The sequence below is a fragment of the Erigeron canadensis genome, chromosome 8 (genome assembly GCF_010389155.1).
Source record: "Erigeron canadensis isolate Cc75 chromosome 8, C_canadensis_v1, whole genome shotgun sequence".
NCBI lineage: Eukaryota > Viridiplantae > Streptophyta > Magnoliopsida > Asterales > Asteraceae > Erigeron > Erigeron canadensis.
The window spans coordinates 31758224-31778306 of record NC_057768.1 but is presented as its reverse complement, the minus strand read 5'-3'; the positions used below and the strand labels follow the sequence as shown (position 1 = coordinate 31778306).

The following is a 20083-nucleotide window of genomic DNA, read 5'->3' as shown; positions in this document are numbered from 1 at the left end:
CTTACACATGCTTGTTCCTTCCATTTCCGACCACCACCACCACCACCACCACCACCACCACCACCATGATCATCTCCGACCACCACCTTGATTCTCCGGCAACGGCGACCATCTCCGGCGAGACTTACACATGTGTAACTACAACTTACACATGTGTAAGTTAACTTTCCGGCGAGAATCAGGTTCGTTTTCGGGTGGATACGGTACGGGCCAGAGGCCCTCATCCGTTCTAAGCTAACCGTCAAGGGACGCATATGGGAATCGTATGGATTTGATGGGCGGCGATCCAAGAGATGGTGACGGTTTGCTACGGTACGGGCGAAGCCTTTGATGCCGGCGCCGGCGCCGTGGTTGGGGTGGTCGGAGGTGATGGTGGCTGGTGGTGATTGTCTCGCGAAGGAAAAAACCTAGAAATTTTAGACCCTAAAATGCTAAAAAAAAAAGTTGTACTTACACATGTGTAACTCTCGCCGGAGATGGTCGCCGTCGCCGGAGGATCATGGTGGTAGTCGGAGATGATCATGGTGGTGGTGGTGGTGGTCGGAGATGGAAGGAAGAAGGAAGAAAAATGAGGAAATACTTTGTACTTTTTGTACTTTTTTAAACCCTTGTACTAAAAATAACTTTCCTATATATATATATATATATATATATATAGGGGTGGGTTATATGGGAAACAGCCAACCAAAATAGTACAAGGGGACAATCCTGGACCGTCCGATCATCAAGTCTGTAGATCAAAAAAAAAGAACGCGGAGGGGTAAAATAGGAAAACCGACATTATTTTCATCCTACCTATATAAACCGCAATGACGACTCTTTCTTCTACAACCATCATCTCCGTCCTTGACGGCAATCCAATCTGCCGTGAAGGCCGCTAATTCCGACAGAATGCCGACATCTAACAACAAATTAAACAACCGTCTACAATGTTTGGCCTAAAACGAACATTTTTTTCCCTTTAATTCCATTTAAATAAAAAAATTTAGATTTCAATTTTCCAGAAAACCCTAAATTAATTTTCCGATCTAAATTGTATGGAGACAAATCAGAATGCAAATGTTGATGAAGATGTCGATTCAACTGCTAATAACGCACCAGCTGAATCAAGTAATTTTTTCTATTTTTTTATTTCTAATTTATATTATTCTCGAATATCATACAATAATTGTTTATTTTATTTCTAGTTAGATAGTTTTTATATTACATTTTTTTATAATACATCAATTAAATTATAAAGCATTTGAGTGTACTTTTAAATTTGATCCTGATTTAATAAAATTATAAAGCATTTGAGTGTACTTTTTTTTATGATACATTTTTTTAGATAGTTTTTATGATACATCAATTAAATTTGATCGTGATTTAATAAAATTATAAAGCATTTGAGTGTACTTTTAGCTATAAGTTACACATATGTAATCCATAATACTAATGTAAGAGTCTGATATTTGACATTCAACTATTAAGCAAGTTACACATGTGTAAGTTATCTAATGTCAGTTATTTAGCTATAAGTTACACATGTGTAATGCATACTACTAATGTAGATATATCCATAAGTTTATAAATATATTTTCATATGTGTGTTTTTTGTTACATTTTCATATAGGTTCTTTTAGCATCTCAAACACTAATTTATATACAAGTAGAACAGAAGAACTTTACGATGATGATTCGTGTACACCAATAGTAGATGACTATTTGAAACCAGTCAAGGGTACTATATTTAAGACTATAGAAGAAGCTATACAAATGTACGAAAAGTATGCATATGAAGCTGGATTTGATACCAAACTATCAACCCAAAGAAGGTTAAAAAGTGGTAAGGTTAAAACCAAGTACATTTGGTGTAGTAAATCTGGAAAGAGTCAAGATGTTAGTATGGATACATTAAATTCAGAAGAAAGAGAACGTAGATCATCAACAATGGTTACAGGTTGCAAAGCTCATGTTTTTTTCAAGATTGTCGAACACAACGGAAAATATGCGTTAATAGAATTTGTAGAGAAACACAATCACAAGATGAATGCAGGAGAATATAGATACCTTTCAAAAAAACATAGAAAACTGGGCATATCCGAAATAAATTTTATTCAGAAGGTTTCAACTTCCGACATAGGACCAACTAGAGCTCATCACATCTATAGTAACCTCGTAGGATCTCAGAAAAACACACATGGGACAGTTGTCAATTTTAAGAACCATAAAATGACAATAACCTGTTTAATTGGTTCAGATGACTCTCAAATGCTAATAAATAAGATGAATAACCGAAAGGATTGTGTTCCGGGTTTTTTTTTTAAATATAAGGTGAACAACAATGAGCTTGCTGGATTATTTTGGGCTGATGAGATTGCGAGACAGAATTACATAGAATTTGGAGATATCATCTCATTCGATGCCACATACAGAACAAACAGGTACTTTTGTTTTATTATACATTTGTTAATAATTTTTTTTCACTTGTCTTATACACTAAGTTTATAAAATTGCACATGGGAAAGCAATGAAACAGTGATATTAAGTGAAGTATAAATTTTATTTACTCATGCACTAAGTTGTTCAAGTTACACATGTGTAACTGACATAACCAGCAGTGTAGCTTTATTTACTCATGCGTAACTAATAGATTGTTTAAAGTTTGTGTATATTAACTAACTATATGAAACCTACAATTTCAGGTACAATATGATATTCGTACCTTTTACAGCCATAGACAACCACAAGAAGAAAGTTTCTATTGGAGCACGAATGATAATCAACGAAACAGCGGAATCTTACGAATGGTTACTGAGGGCATTCTTAGGTGCATTTGTTGAACAACCTAGGATGGTTGTGACTGACCAAGATGTATCAATGAAGAAGGCAGTTGCAACAGTTTTCTCAGATTCACGACATAGACTATGTATGTGGCATATAACTCAAAAGCTATCTTCAAAAGTTAGCAAAAGGATTTTTGAAAACACTGATTTCAAAAATAAATTCAACCAAATTGTTTGGGATGTATCAATAAGTCCATAAAGGTTTGAGAGGAAATGGAAAGAGATAATGAAAGAGTTTAACTTGGAAGATGGTGCATGGTTTAAACACATTTATGAGATAAGAAACTCATGGATACCAGCATACTTTCGAGAATTGGCGATGTCAGGTCTAATGAGAACGACTTCTCGATCTGAAAGTGAGAACTCTTTTTTTAACAATTTCACAAACCCTTATGCCACATTGGTACATTTTATGATGTCTTATGAATCTGCAATGGAGAGGCAAGGATATAGATTGGAAATTTTAGATCATCAATCACACAACAAGCAGCCAAGAATTATGACTGCATTGAATTTTGAAAGGCAGGCTTCCAAGTTGTACACACGGACAATATTTCTGTTGGTTCGAGAAGAGATAAACAGTGTCTTTATAATTGTTCTCAGATAAGTGTTTCTAATGAAGGAAGTAATGAAGTAATTATTATTAAAGAGAACAGAGAGATCAACAAGAAACCAGAGAAAAAACCTCCAAGAAATAAGAAAAGAAAAGAATATGAGGATGAAGATGAAGATATTGTTGAAGATATAGTAACTGTGCACGAAGAAGACCCCGAAGATGGAATTGAGGAATCAACAAAAAATGCAAAACGACATACTGCTTGCACATCTTGAACTACAGCTCTGAAAAGGATATACACATTTAAGGTGCATCAATATCTAAAAATATTTATTAATATATTGTTTTTTATTTACTTGTTAATTAGGCTGATTTACTATTTTCTTCTTTTAAGGTTTTACTCAACAAAGATGAAGATACTATTAAATGCAGTTGCTTAACTTTTGAATGTTATGGATTCTTATGTCGGCACATATTTTGTATGTTTAAAGCAAATGATATTCAAGAAATTCCAGAAAAATATATTCTAAGAAGGTGGAGAAAGGATTTAATACCACCAGGAATGCGTACAAGAAGAAAAAGGTTCGGTGAGTCGAGTGAAGAATGTGACAAGCTTGCTAATGAGTTGCATTTCATTGTAGAGAATTGTGTCAGCATATTATCAAAAGATATACCAAAACTTTCTGATTTTGTTAAGACAATTAGAGAATTGAAAGACAAGATTGAAGATAATGTTTCAACTTGCAGAACAAAGAAAACAAAGGAAGTTATTCTGGATTTCCTAGGTGTTCAACAACCTGAAACAAGGGAAGTTGAAAATCCTGCAGTTGTACGTTATAAGGGGAGTAATTCAGATTCAAGGTTGAAAAGTTCAAAGGAAATCGCAATGGAAGAGCACGCCAAGCCAAAGAGAAAATGTGCAAATTGTGGCTTGATGACGAATCATGACAAAAGAAACTTTGCAAAGAAGAAACTAGAAGAAGAAAAGGCTAAAGCGATTGTAGAAACTCTTCAAAGATTTAAAAAAAAGTAAAATAAATTGAGTTGATTATTTGTCTGAGATATTGTTTTTGGATTGTTTTGAAAGAGTTTATTTATTTGTCTGAAATATTGGTTTATTTACTTGAAATGAAGTTTGATGACTTTCGGATATCAACGAAAGGCTCATTCAAAAAAGTGGAATGTGTTGGGTATTCTGTTTTCACTTTGCAGCAAGTTAAATGTGTGCTTTGTATTCCTGAATATTATGTGAATTTCTGAGTATTATAGAATTTCGAATATTCTGGGAATTTCATAAATATGTGCTCTCTGTAACAACAAGTGTAATAAATGTATCAGTTTCTGGAAACATATCTTGCGCATGTAACCATCTCTAGGTGAATTGCAGGTGTTGTTGCTATCCAAAAGCCTTTGGCTAAATAAATTGGAAACATTAGTGTACAAGATTACAACCAAACTATTTAGATAAAGGTTAGTTGTACAGGATTACAACCAAACTATTTAGATATGTATGGACCTTAAATTAAAGTAGATTATGGAAGAAGCCAACAAACTAATACAGGTAACCAACTGTTTTTATGCAACAAGTGTTTTTGGTCGTTATATACATGTAAATTACTGACATAGGCATGTAAACTTTTTTATAGATACAATTTTGAAATGATGAACCACATTAGGATAATTTTTATAGATACAATTTTGAAAAAAATTCAAATAATAAATAAAGTAAATTGAGAAAGTACTTATGCATTTACTCTATCTACTTTGCCATTTCAAATTATCAATGTAAATTGTTTAATTGCATTTACTAAAAAAGAAATGTATCTATATAGACATTAGAACTTAGACACATTACAAACAAGTCTTTGATAATATAATTAAAACTTAGACATTAGAAACTCAAAATAATCAAAATAAGTCCTACATGATTACAACCCATTTATTCTTAACATGAAGAAAGTAAAACTTAAAACAGATGACCATCTAAGTTTGAGTAAACACTCTAAATTATTATGATATATCCAACATTCTAAGCTAATAACACATTATTAGCTTTGTTCCTCAAAAACACAACCATTTTCTTCTTGTTTTCAATTAAAGCTTCTTGATGCTTAAACTTGTACAACTTTTCATTGAATTCGATATGCTTTTCTCTCATTTTGATATTGAACATGTGAGTCACGTTCTCCTTCTTTTCAAGAAATTCGTTGTCCATAGGAACCATCAACCTAAAGAAAAGTGAAGAAAACAAATATAAATTTGTTAATGTAATAGATTATGAATGATTAAATAGAAAAATTAAAAAATTAAAAAAAATACACCTTGACATTAAATCATTAAAACCATTTTCAAGCAACACAATTTCATTTCGAATTTGCTCCATCTCTTGCAAATGCATAGAACAAAAATCTTTTGCTTTATTTATTGCTTTCATTTCCTTATCAAAAATTTTGTTATAAACATCATCAGAACTAATATAGATGTTACTATATCCTAAAACTATCTTTCGAGAAGTTGGATTTGGAAGTATCATGGAAGAAGAGTTTTGGGTATCCATATTGGTAGAGCAACAAATGGAAAAACATTTGTTTTTATAATTTCCTTCATAGTTTCTATTCTAACTATAAAATACATTAAACTAAAGCAAAAAAAATACATTCCTAACAAGTTAAAAAAAATAGATAAAGACAATATTTGCTAAGATATTAAAGTTACACGTGTGTAAGTTAAATAATTCTTTGTTTAGGGGAGTCATTGAATATTTCATATGTAACTTACACGTGAGTAATTTATACAAATACTCTGGGTACTCATTTATATCCTATAACTTAGAAAAGTGTTCTACAAATACACTCCAGTTGTGTTCAGAAATAGTAAAAAATATGAAATTCTTATAGTGAAGTGTGTTGCAAAAAACCTTGACCAATTACCTATTTTGACCCTAGACTACATTAACTCTAGACTACATTAACAAGAATTTTGATAGTAACAAAATAACAAAAGATTGATTTACTTACCTGAGAGATTATAAGGAACAATTACTTTCATAGTTGCTTCAATCCTTTTATCTATTTCTTGAGATGCCTTTTTATAAATGAGTTTTCTGTTAAACTCTGGAATCTTGTAGTAATCTTTAACCTCTTTTGGAAAGACACCACACTTCTCATTGACATTTGATGTCAGAATCTTCGTGAGATATTTTTTTCTTAAATTCAACAATTGATCTCGTAGATATATACCTTCACTTACATCTTCATTGACAAAACCACAATTGAAGTCAAACACATCATTTCCATTGTACATTTCCATATGTCTCATTGCAAAGATTCCAGATTCATTGATGTTATTCTTCTGGGTTCTCCAATTCATTTTGATAATTTTTTCTTTGACATTTGACAAAGTCAATACTTTTCCTTCCATAGCAAAGGTTGACTCAACAAATCCTTTCTGAAAAATGTTAAAATGTAAATGAATAATTTTTTAAAAAAAAAAGTTAATGTAGCTTTCAAGGTTCTATACTAGCTTTACAAAAGAATAAGACAACTCCTTACAAGTTCTACTATTAAGCTGTTAATTTCGAATAACAGTGTACAAAAGTAATAAATATTTGTTATGAAGTCAATGCGTTTTTCTCACAAGAGGGCTGAGCTTTAAGTAATGTGGATTTTAACAGTTAACTTTTTGGCTAAATGGGTCGGTTGGGTAATCTGCTATTTTAAGTAACGTCGATTTAAACAGTTAACCTTTTGTGATATTTGAAAGTTGAATTTAAGAGAAAATGTAAATTTGTTTTTATTAACCTATCAAAACTTCATTCTTATTACTTTCAACCCGTATAAATAGAAAGTGGTATTGATTTGAACCATTCAAAATCACTACCCCCCTTGCATTATGGTTAAAGAAATAGCAACTTATCTGTTGTTCACAAAAGGAACTATGAAAAACATATAAAGAACATATAAAGCAAGAAATTGTCATACCAACTTCATTAGGGAAATACCATAAATCTGCTCAATGTTATCTGTTGCATGATATTTGTTGTCCAAGATATGGATTTCCGATTTTTTGATATTGAATACAACAACATAATATGCATCATTAGACACCATCGGAAAAAACAACTGTTTAAGAATAATAATGTATCAATGTACGACAAATACCAAACGAAACTTTAAATTTAATTCAGGAAAAATAATTACCAAATCAATATCTTTGATATCTTTTATTTGTGAACTCTGCATAGCTTCCAAAACTCTAATGGAGAACGTTTGTAGCAACACAACATGATCATCAAATTGTAGAGACTGATCGTGTATCATATCAGGAGACTTTTTTGAAAAGTATAATAAGAAAGATAAATAAGGTTAATGCATTATACAAGAAATATTACAAATAAGAATGAATGTAACAAACTTACCATTACATTTGTAGGGCAAAACAATCGGCAAGGTTGTTTTTGATATGTTTTCATCTCTTCATAATTCAAAACCATAACCCATGCATCAATTACTCCAGTAATGATCATATGCCCAGGATACATTGTTTCAAAGATAACTCTGGAATACTCAAACTTTTATACTTGAAGATGATTTCACTGACAAAATAAGTTTGTGATAGTTTAATATAATGAAGTAATATATATAAATCGTAAAAAAAATAGAATATGATAACTAATATAACTGATAATTTATGCAAATAAGAAACTAGATTTTAAACGTTATCTCATAAACTTATTATCTTGATTAGAGTTTAATTATCGCAGATTATTGAACTTAGTAACATGTTGCAAAATTTGTAAGGACACTTCCCACAACTGATTCAATATACACTAAGCCCATTTATTTCTCTAAGCCACAAACTAAAGCAACCAGATAGCATTTTAACTACCTACATAAAGAAAGCAGAATGGCTATTTAACCTGAAAAGAACTGTTGATAGACAAAACAAAACCGTATCAACATACTAACCACATAACAAAGAGTAATGATTTGACATGTAGGGAGGTGAATGCAATTGCTTATTATTCAGCTTATTTCCGGGTTTTTTAGGTAGATAAGCAATAAGAAACACTCTTTCTGTAACTACGTATCTGCTTATACTAGAATGAGTATGCTCTTTATTATAAGTAGGTAGATACCTCAATTTTTTTAAACAAAAAGCACTTGTATATAAGGAATCCCAATAACCCTGTAGTTATACAATGCTTTTGATAAAATGTAGTTAAACAATGACTTTATGAAATAACCCGATAAAAAAACTATTTATAACAAGAAAGTCAGCTCAAAATAAGCCTTTTTAAAGTGTAAATAGAAAACAATCAAAGTTTGAAACTGGTCTTAAACTAGTCACTAGTCATAGCTTTTCAGGAGCTACTTGAGTTGAAGATCGTTTAGGTCGAGTTTGAGCATGACAATTTTAAAGCTAAAGTCAAGGTCAGAGTGAAGATTACTGCTTAATTAATTTCAAGAAGAAGTCAATGAATAATGAATATAATAAGTAATTTGACATACGATGGTTGAAGCCTTGCAGAGAAAATGCAAGCTGGCAATCTCTCCTCATCTGGTTGCAATTTTGCATTAACAGTGACCTTCTTCATACCATAAGGAGAGACTATACAATTCCCTTCAACTGTTTCTCTACCTAGAACTTGAAATTTTTTTAACACAGATTCAAAGGAAACAACCTCTTTCCCAGTAGAAGCTTCTTTTTCTTCCATAATTCCAATTCCTTTACCAGAAACTTTGTTTTGTGGTGAAGATCTTAAAAATGGTAACTCTGATATCAATTTATCAACATCTGGAGACTTGTCAAGTGGTTCATCAATGTTGACATTTGGTGTAGCTGGTGATTCCTTGCAGGCTATATTATCATCGCCAAACTCAATTCCAAGGTCAAAAGAAGGTATATCAAAATCTAAAAAGTTGAATTCTTTGAAAATGGCTTCCATCCACCATGCTTCGTTGTTGTACTCTGAACTTTCTCTTCTTTAATCCCTTTCTCTTCTTTACCCATACACAATGCTTCAACAGAATGTACAAAACGTTCAGATTCTGATATTTGCTTCACTCCATCTACTTCCATTGTATGTTTTTTCATTTTACTTGACTTCTGAGTTTCGCCTTTGTCAGAACTTAGTACATCAGATGATAGTATACAACCTTCAGACTTTGAAAACGGATGAACTTTATCAACTTCCATTGCTGAAGTTTCAGATGTTTGCAGTTATATACTATCCGTTGTTTTGTCTTTGCCTTTGTCAAAATTGACTTCCATTGAGATTGACTGGTGTACATTGACTTTCTTTGTTTCACATTGTTTGTGTTTGCCTTTGTCAAAATTGACTTGCATTGAGATTGGCTGCTCTACATTGACTTTCTTTGTTTCAGCTTGTTTTCTGTGGGTTTTTTAATCAACATTTTTAACAACAGGTTTTTTCCCTTTATCAATTGAACTAGCATTATTCTTATCACCAAGTACCTCATCTTCCAAAAAATCTTCTAGGCCAGAAAAATCTACATCAATTTTCTTTGAACATTCAGCTTCATCATCATTTCGGTATCTTTTCCTCAATTTACTCTTCCTAACAAAATCCTCATCTGAAAAAAATGGATTGTTTCTATAGAAATCTTCAATGGTGATATTTTCATTAAGAATTGTATAGTAATTATTCAAGTCATCATCTTTACTATCGATAGCCAGTCCCATTTTAATCAACTCATTCGTATCAAAGGTCAACCATTCTTTCACTAGCAACCTCTCCTTCACTGTTCTCTTGATTGCCTGTTTAAAATAGAAAATAAAGAAAGAATTAATGTAGATTACAACAATTTTTAATAATAGAAGATATCAGAACAGAGGATTTATATAAGTTACACATGTGTAAGTTATATGACCTACACGTGTAAGTTAAACATGTGTAAGTTACATAAATCCTTTGTTCTGGGGAATGATTTGATATTTCATATCTAACTTATACATGGGTAATTTACACATGGGAAATAAGAAAAGTGGGCACAACTATGTTCTGGAGACTCATTCATGTACTGTAAATAACAAAACTGGGCACTACTATGAAATTCTTAAAATGAAGTGTGTTTCAAATAAAAACCAAGTGATGAGTTGCAAAAACCTTAAACAATTACCTATCTTAACTCTAGACTACATTAAGCTTAAGCAAAAACTATATGCAAATTGCAGACACAGATTACTGAATATAAACGAGTTATTAGAAATGGGTTATTCCTTTTGTAAGCAGCAAGAATTTTGATAGAAATAAAATAACAAAAGTGATTATATGATGTACACATGCTAACCTGAAGTTTACTTTCAACAGTAAATGTGTTGAAGTCTTCTGGTGTTTGAGTTGATGTAAATGGATTGTCATTCATAAATTCAAATTCTCCGTTGTTTTCTAAGATATTTGTAAATGGGTTGTCTTCTATGATATTCGGATTACTTCTTGCAGTTTCTTTCTGCTTGACTTGTTCTTCATGACCTTTTAATATTAAAAAAAAATCAAAGTAAATATAAAACATTATAACGAAAGTATTCTTAATAGCTTATACATACCCTTATTTTTTTCATCCTTCTGTTTTTTCCGAGACAATAATTTCTCAAGAGCTCTTTTTCTTTTCAACTCAGGCGATAGCATTGTTACATCTTCATCGACAACCTTATCAAATTCTCCATTCTTTAACTTTTCTGATTCTATCAACTTGAGATCATCTAGAGTCCAATTTTTAATAAGAGGAAACTGAACGTTCTTCTGTCTTTTTAATTGATGAACATAGATGACCTAGGAAAAAAAAGATATATCATGATAATAAGTATGAAAATAAATATGAGACTGATGAGTAAAAAACTGATATTAATATAAAATAATAAAATTACCATCAGAAACATAATTGGCCCATTAAACTGTCTTTGATTTTTCCAATCTTTCTTGGTGTTTATGAAGCACGTAAGCAGAAAATCGCACCAGTTGAGACATCTAACTTCCTTTAGTTTTGATGTATATTGCAAGAACTTATGGTTCACCGAGTTGGATTTGATACCTTCCATCATTGTAGTAACAAACAAAACCAAAAAGTTAAGTTTGAAGAGAGCTCCTCCCTTGTCTTGCTTAATCATGATGCTGTACAACTCTTGCAAAGATGGTTTTTCTGTATTGAATTGCTTTTTCCATTTTTTCACTTGCTTGTGTGAATGATTTGCATTAACACGGTATGGAATTTTCTTGCCACCAATTGGTATACCGAAAACCTCATGAACCATTTCCTTTGTAACTTTGATTACTCTACCATCAACATCAAAAACACATTCCGTGTGATCAAACTTCTCTAACACATAATATCCCAACATGGTAGGGAGGTTGGAAATAGGGAAGTTTATCAACGATCCAAAACTCAAGTCCTTAATGTCGGTTTTTTGTTTATTATTAAGTTTATTCATGAATGTGTGAAACTTTTCCTGAGAATTTATCAGAAAAAGTCTTTTGTGTTCAAACTTTGTTCGACCCTTCCTGTTGGTTGATTTACCTTCTGCCTCAACAACATCATCATGATCATCAAGTCGTACTTCTTTATGATTTGCTACTTCTTCCTCAAAAACATCATCATCTTCACCAAGTCGTACCTCATTATCATTTGGTTCTTCTTCAGCGACTTGTATTGGTTCATTCTCCTCTTCTACCTTCTTTTCATTTTCATTTTCATCATTGTCATCTACATCTTCACCATCATGTTCTTCAACTTCTACATAATCATTTTCATCTTCTGAATCAAGATCATAATCTTCGCCATCATCGTCTTCAAAAATATTATCATCCTCTTCCTCAACTTCTTCATTATCATAATCATCAGAATCTTGTTTGGCATATAAAAATGAGAAACAGTGACCTGAATATATTGCACAATATAATCATAAGTAATCATATGAAACAAATTTGAAGCCATGAATAAACATGAAACAATTTTTACATCTGATTATTTGAAATTAAAACTTCAAAAATATTATCAACAATATCCAAAAGTATAACCTCTTGACTAGCAACATTATTCATAAAATTATGAATACCATAAAAACCTAAAAAAAGAAAACACAGTCCATCTATTCCCAACCTTAATAATAAAAAAGTATACCAGATTAAAACAAACTAGAACCCAAACATTACTCTGTAATATAACACTACAAATTTAAACTTAAAAAAAGCAACATCTACTGGTATAACTCAAAAAAAGGACAAATATACAACCAGAAACCAAGACAAACAGATAAATATTACAAAAATATATGAATGTGACAAGTAAAAAAACAAACCTTCTAATACTGGTTCAAAATCTGAATCCTCATCCGAATGAACAGTTAGATTCTTATCTGTAGAAATTTATAAACAAAATAAAAGGTTTAAAGACATAAATAGAATTATAATTTTATCTCATAAATCAATTTAAAAGTATACAAACCTTTATTATATTTGTGTGTTCGACCTACTTTTTTAGCTTTCTTGTGACGATTAAATTTGTATTTATCTTTGGAATCAGATTCCCTTCTATGTTTGTCTGCATTAACAAAGTAAAATATTTTTTTGTTAACAAATAAGTATTTTAAAAAACTTTTAAAAAAAAGGAGTATATACTCTCAAATATGAAAGTTACACATGTGTAATTCATGTATATTAAATATGTATAAGTTATAAAAATACCCTGTTATGGAGTGTCATTGGATGTATCACACGTCTACAGGATCGTGGTCGTGTTACGTTGATCGTGATTGTTGTAAGAGGAGACATGTGATCGTGGTGCTGGTGGTGAAACCAGGTTTTAACTGATGGTGGGGGCGGAAGATGGTCGTTGTGGTGGTGGTTTTGGCGATAACGTGTTGTGACAGGTCGTTGGTGATAAGTATTTGTGGTGTTGCCATGATTAATAATTTTTTTTCCATTACTTACCTCATAATAACCTCAACCAAACACCACCTCCAGCACTACTTTTGAATTTTGTAGTTAATGAGACAATTCTAAATTTTCAATTTCTCAAACAATTACAACATAAATTCCATATATAATATCAACAATAAAAAGTAATCATTGAAACTAGGTATAGAATAAATAACAAATATCAAAATAATTTGTAAATGAAAATTAATATAATATAATTATTTACCAACCTGGTAATGTTTCCATATCTGATTCTGATTGCGATTGTGGATCTGATTCCGCATCTGATTGAGTGTCATCGGACTCCGTTTCATCATCACAAAAATTAATTACAATCAGAGGTTTTCGTTTTCGTCTATTAACATTAATTTTAAGATAACTCTTACATGCAAAATTTTTATAAGAAATTATAAAAAATATCACATAATGCACAATATATAAAGATTTAGATTCAGATTTAGAATTAATAAAAGGAAATGATACCTCCTGAAGAAGAAGAACCCTTAGATTTAGATTTCATTATTTGCACAGAGATTTATTACTCGTAGGAAAAAACTAGCATGGATATGGGTATTCATTTTTATTTAGTCTTATTAATTATTCTCATTATTTAAAATGAGAATCAATGGATATAGAAATGTAAAAGTATGGATATAGGTACACGTGTTATCAACAGAAAAAAAAACATGGATATAGGTACATGTTTTTATTTAGTCTTATTTATTATTCTCATTATTTAAAATGAGAATCAATGGATATAGAAATGTAAAAGTATGGATATAGGTACACGTGTTATCAACAGAAGAAAAAAAATATATATATATGTACGAATTTATTTTTGTATATACTAGCATTGTATCTGTGCCCTACGGCTTCAAACCCTAAACCCTAAGCTACCCATTAAAATCCGGGAAGCTACAGGAGGGGGACGGATTTCACAGTACGCTTAAGGGTTTAGGGTTTGAAGCCTTAGGGTTGCTAACCATACACCTTCAAACCCTAAACCCTAAGCTACCTACTAAAAAACCGATTGGCGAGATCTAAAACCCTAAATGCTAAACCCTAAAAGGCTAAAGGGTATAAGAAGGGGACAGAAGTCACGGTACGCTTAAGGGTTTAGGGTTTGAAGCCATAGGGTTAGCCTAACGGCTAACCCTACAACTTCAAACCCTAAACCCTAAGCTACCCATTAAAATCCGGTTAGCTACAGGAGGGGGACGGAATTCACGGTATGCTTAAGGGTTTAGGGTTTGAAGCCGTAGGGTTAGCAGGCTAACCCTACGGCTTCAAACCCTAAACCTTAATCTACCCATTAAAAACCGATTGGCGAGATCTAAAACCCTAAATGCTAAACCCTAAAAGACTAAAGGGTACAGGAGGGGGACGGATTTCACGGTACGCTTAAGGGTTTAGGGTTTGAAGCCATAGGGTTAGCCCTAACGGCTAACCCTACAACTTCAAACCCTAAACCCTAAGCTACCCATTAAAATCCAGGAAGCTACAGGAGGGGGACGGAATTCACGGTACGCTTAAGGGTTTAGGGTTTGAAGCCGTAGGGTTAGCAGGCTAACCCTACAACTTCAAATTCTAAACCCTAAGCTACCCATTAAAAACCAATTGGCGAGATCTAAAACCCTAAATGCTAAACCCTAAAAGGCTAAAGGGTACAGGAGGGGGACGGATTTCACGGTACGCTTAAGGGTTTAGGGTTTGAAGTCGTAGGGTTAGCCTAATGGCTAACCCTACAACTTCAAACCCTAAACCCTAAGCTACCCATTAAAAACCGATTGGCGAGATATAAAACCCTAAATGCTAAACCCTAAAAGGCTAAAGTGTACAGGAAGGGGACAGAAGTCACGGTACGCTTAAGGGTTTAGGGTTTGAAGCCATAGGGTTAGCCTAACGGCTAACCCTACAACTTCAAACCTTAAACCCTAAGCTACCCATTAAAATCCGGGAATCTACAGGACGGCGACGGATTTAACAGTACACTTAAGGTTTTAGGGTTTGAAGTCGTAGCGTTAGCCGTTCGGCTAACCATACGGCTTCAAACCCTAAACCCTAAGCTACCCATTAAAAACCGATTGGCGAGATCTAAAACCCTAAATTGGAAAAACCTTAACTATAAAATAGACAAAATCAAATTCAAAAATGATTATTATATTTTAACTAGATATGTTACCCGGGAGACATAACACTACTAGTTAAGAATAAGCACTATTAGTGTAAAGTATTTAAGGATAAGGACTAACATTGTTTAAAAAGTAAGAAGCAAGGAAACCAATAAACGTTTTTTATATACTCATAATTATGTATAATACGGAGTAGTTGATTGTATTTGCTATATGACCAGATTTTACTCTTCAAGTATACCAACAAATACCAACCCTTTCTTCCCCCAAAAATACAATCGACATCTTAATCTAGTTTTATATGATAAGATTCCTTACACCTTGACGATATTGTTTCATTATTTCTTAATCAACTCTTACACAATACTTAATTCCGCAGTGAATCACTTGGTATAAATTAGGGTTTTCTTCATATCGGATCCACATAATTGTTTCGATTAAAAAGATGGCAGGAAAAAGATCAAAAAAATCTGGTAAGTTTTACAATAAATTTTATTACATTTTTGTTTATAAATAGTTTAAAAATGATTTGCTGATATTTTATTCAAAAATCTGTAAATTGTATTATGTTCAGAATCACTAATTTGCTTATACGGTTTTTATATTGTGTTTCATAGATATTATAGTTCAATTTTATTTGTACAGATTTATATAAAATAATGCATACTTAGTTTGATAATATGTCATTTATATGTAATTATTTAACTTACACATGTGTAAGTTAATAGGTTACACATGTATAATTTGTGTTTGAAACTTCTATTATTAATCATTTTATTAGTGTATCAGATTTATATGTAGTTTATGTTGTAAGTTGTGTACAAAAATTATGTTTAGGTGTTGAAAAATCTAATTTAGGGTTTCATGTATACAAAAATTTTGTATTTAAAAATGTAAGATAGCTAAAATAAGTGACTGTCGTGACATTACAAATAAGAATAAGTGCAAAAATATTGGTTAACAGTATGATTAGCTAAATTCAAGTTTTCAAAAATTTGAACCAGAATGTGATTAAGTGTCACTTTTAACAGGCTAAAATGCGTAAAACATAGAAATAGCTCAAGTTGAAAAGGGTGGGTTCAAAATAGGTGATTACGCACTATATGCCAAATCCGTCTTAAGAAATCATTGTTATATTGTTGTTGATTATTTGTTCAGTTGGTAGGATTTAGTCGTAACAAGTAACCGTATAAGCGTAATGATTAATAATAATGTGTTTTTATTCAACGCATGTATGTATTTTTAACACAAGTCTACTGTTTAAAATATTTAAAATAGGTGATAATGATGAGTCTGCGCAAAGTGATGATACTGAGGCTGCAGAAAATGATTCTGCCATTGCAAACAATACTAGTAAAGTTGCTAAGACATCTAGGAAAAGAGCAATTGATAAAGACACAGAGGACCATAATGAAAGAGGGACAAGCTAAAAAAGATGTCGGACTGATAATGCAAAGAAGTCTTTACAAAAGAAGAAACCAACCAAACAAGTGAAGAAAAGAGTTGGAGCAAAAAAAAAAAGTATGCAACAAAAAAATTTCAATTCATGAATCAGTTAGACTTAGGACATCACCAAGTTTGTTATATGAACTTATTAACGAACTTAATGAAAGACAAAAACAAACAATAAGAGAAATGGGTTTTGGGTCCCTAATAGGAATGCCAATTCAAGAGATTAGTGGCAGTTTTGAGTACTTTGTAGTTGACAGCCTTGATGCAGAGGGTTTAAAGATGAATATATCAACCGGTACTATAAGAATTGAACAACAAACAGTTCATGACATCCTTGGAATACCAATGGGTAGTATTGATATAATGTCTTTACCGGGTGAAGGATGTTCAAGAGGATGAGGTTCCGTTTTCTAAAAAATGGAAAGCTCAATTTCATGGTGGAAGTGTTCGTCCAACAGCATTGTGTGAAATTATCAAAGCCTCCAATGATGCTGGTTTTATGTTCAAGATGAATTTCTTGATGTTATTCACATCATTGATGATTGCTGCAGATAAGAAAGGAGCAATTCTTGTATCTATGCAGAACACAATTCTTAACAGAATCACTGAAGATACAAGAATAAGTGACATTGACTGGTGTGGGCTGTTATTGAAGTACCTTGAAAAATGCAAGTAGAATTGGCCATCAAATGGAAACCATAATTTTTCAGGTGCAATGACTTTCTTGCAGGTATTTTTCAAATTTCATGATCGGTTTTCGGTTGTATAAGTGTCGTATACTTCATTGATAATTGTTCATTTATATATTTTATAAAATATCAATGCAGTTACTTTATCTTGACTCGACCATTTGTGAGAACTATCCAATTGCTCGAAGAAGGCTAGCAATCAAGAATTGGAAGAAGAGGGACTTTTCAAAACGCATAGAAGTTGAGCTTGCTGCCAATGGAAGTTTCGGAAAACTTCAATTGCAGCCTGCATTTTTGGAAAATGTTGCCGAAGAAGGCCACTGCAGTGATCATGAGAACATTCCAAATCAGTCGTCAACTTCAAGAAAGGTAAACATTAACAAAGTTTCATAATGTTCATAGTGGCAGAATGTGTCTACAGGCAAACTGTTTTAATACTCTGTTTATCACATTTCTTGGTTGTGGTCGAACTAAGCATTGGTCACTAGAATAGTTACACTTTGGGTATGCTTGTGGTATAAGTATATTTATCATTTGTAGTAAGCATTGACTCTTTAAATTGAAATTAGAAATATTTTTTTATTTGTTTATTGATAAGCATTGGTCACTTGAGTGGTTACACTTGCGTATGCTTGTGGTATAAGTATATTTATCTGTGAGTATGCACTGTTTTTCTTAGCAGAAATACTTTGATAATATTAGTAGCTATTACATTTCACATGTTTAATAAAGTTTAAATGAAGATGAAGATTGTCAGGACATTTTAAATGGAATTAAGTATAATAAAAAGTTTAGAAACCTGTAGGGTCTATGTTAGTAGCTGTTACATTTCACATGTTTTTTCAGGAATACCATTCAAAAATTCATCAGCTGTTGACTCAACTTGAATTTACTTTAGAAGATGGGGTGGAAAGTTTTCCAAATGATTTGATAATGGTAGATATGAAAGAAAAGTTGGAAGAGTTTATCACACGGGGTAAGAAAAAAATAACAGATGAAAAGGTTTATGATGATGGCAAGATTGAACAAGATAGTATTAACGGCAATGGTGAAGAAAACAATGTTAATCTTGATCACAATGAAAAACAAAATGAAGACATCTTTGAAGATGGTGGTAAAGGTGAAGCAGAGAATGACAATCTTGATCAGATTGAAGAACAAAATGAAGACATCTTTGAAGATGGTGGTAAAGGTGAAGCGGAGAATGACAATCTTGATCAGATTGAAGAACAAAATGAAGACATCTGTGAAGATGATGGTAAAGGTGACGCAGAGAATGACAATCTTGATCACAATGAAGAACAAAATGAAGACAACATTGAAGATGAAGGTAAAGGTGACGCAGAGAATGAGAATGTTAATGATGTTTATCATGATCAACAAGAGAATGATTTAAATAAGAATGGTGATGATTATTTCAGTGATCACAACAGGAATGAAGAATACAATGATGATGACGATTGGTTAAATCATGAACCAGCTGAGAAGGTTAGTAAATGAACTGAAGGAAACAGTTTGTATAAAAAAACATAAAATGGAAACATTATATCTTGTAACTAACATATGTTGTTATTATAATCAACATCAGGATTTTGAGACTCCTCAAAGAGGCATAGTTATGCGATTTTCGAAGTTGAAACATTCACCCATGAAAAACAAAGGTGAAAAACAACAGGGTGAAGTAAATGATGAAGAAAAGGATTGTCAGAAAGATAAATTTGTGAGAGCAAGGGTTGTGAAGCCTTCAAAGTATTTTAAGTCTCCGTATAAGCTTATAACAACCGATGTAATCAAGACTATCAGCCGAGAGGAGTATTGGGTTTCTGGAAGTGTGTTCATAATGAAACATGATGATAAGTAAGTTCATTCCAATTTCATGTTTATTATACAGTTTATTATCTAGTGCTCATTCATTGTGAAAATCTAAAAAAACAAATGCAATTGGTGTTTGACAACTAAGTTAAGAATTTTTAATTTAGTAAAAGATAAAGAAGTTACACATGTGTAAGTTTACAGATGTGTAAGATCAAAACAAATGATAAAAATTGATGAAAATTAATTTAATCATACATTTCTTTACTTTAATTCTGTGAATTCTTATAGCATTTGAATTTATCTGCATAAATTCATGAAATGTGTAAGAGCTCATTTTTTGTTAGTTCAATTTTTTTAATTTTTGTAGGGAGATTGTATTTGAAACAGATTCTGGTCACATATTATTTCGTGAAAATTGTGAAAGCCTAGCACCTAATATACATGTAGATGCGGCTGTTATCGATACTTGGAGTCTAATTCTTAATGAAGAACAGTTCATGGGAGGTGGACCAATCAAAAGACTATTCTTGCAAACAGCTAACATGGTAACTTGTATATTTAATTTTGTATTGAGTTAAGTGCTTATTTCCTTAAATATTTAAAACTAATAAACGGATTTTAAATCAGTCAAAACAAATGTGGGACGGCTCCTTGAAATATGATGAAGCATTTACTCT

The 20083-nt window shown here is 32.0% G+C and overlaps 1 protein-coding gene across 1 annotated transcript; it reads left to right on the top strand.

Annotated features, from left to right (window-relative positions):
* Window positions 1–1037: 1037 nt before the first annotated feature.
* On the top strand, window positions 1038–3656 carry LOC122610630 (protein FAR1-RELATED SEQUENCE 5-like). The gene is made up of 4 exons (XM_043783601.1): window positions 1038–1110; window positions 1613–2423; window positions 2685–2908; window positions 3352–3656. The coding sequence occupies exons 1-4, from the start codon at window positions 1038–1040 to the stop codon at window positions 3654–3656; spliced, it is 1413 nt and encodes a 470-aa protein (XP_043639536.1).
* The last annotated feature ends 16427 nt before the right edge of the window (window positions 3657–20083 follow it).

Excerpts from the sequence above, each read along its gene's own strand:
- LOC122610630 (XM_043783601.1), top strand. The coding sequence starts at position 1,038 with ATGGAGACAAATCAGAATGCAAATGTTGATGAAGATGTCGATTCAACT. Across the intron at positions 1,111-1,612 it reads TAACGCACCAGCTGAATCAA|GTTCTTTTAGCATCTCAAAC; the intron begins GTAATTTTTTCT and ends ATTTTCATATAG. Across the intron at positions 2,424-2,684 it reads GCCACATACAGAACAAACAG|GTACAATATGATATTCGTAC; the intron begins GTACTTTTGTTT and ends CTACAATTTCAG.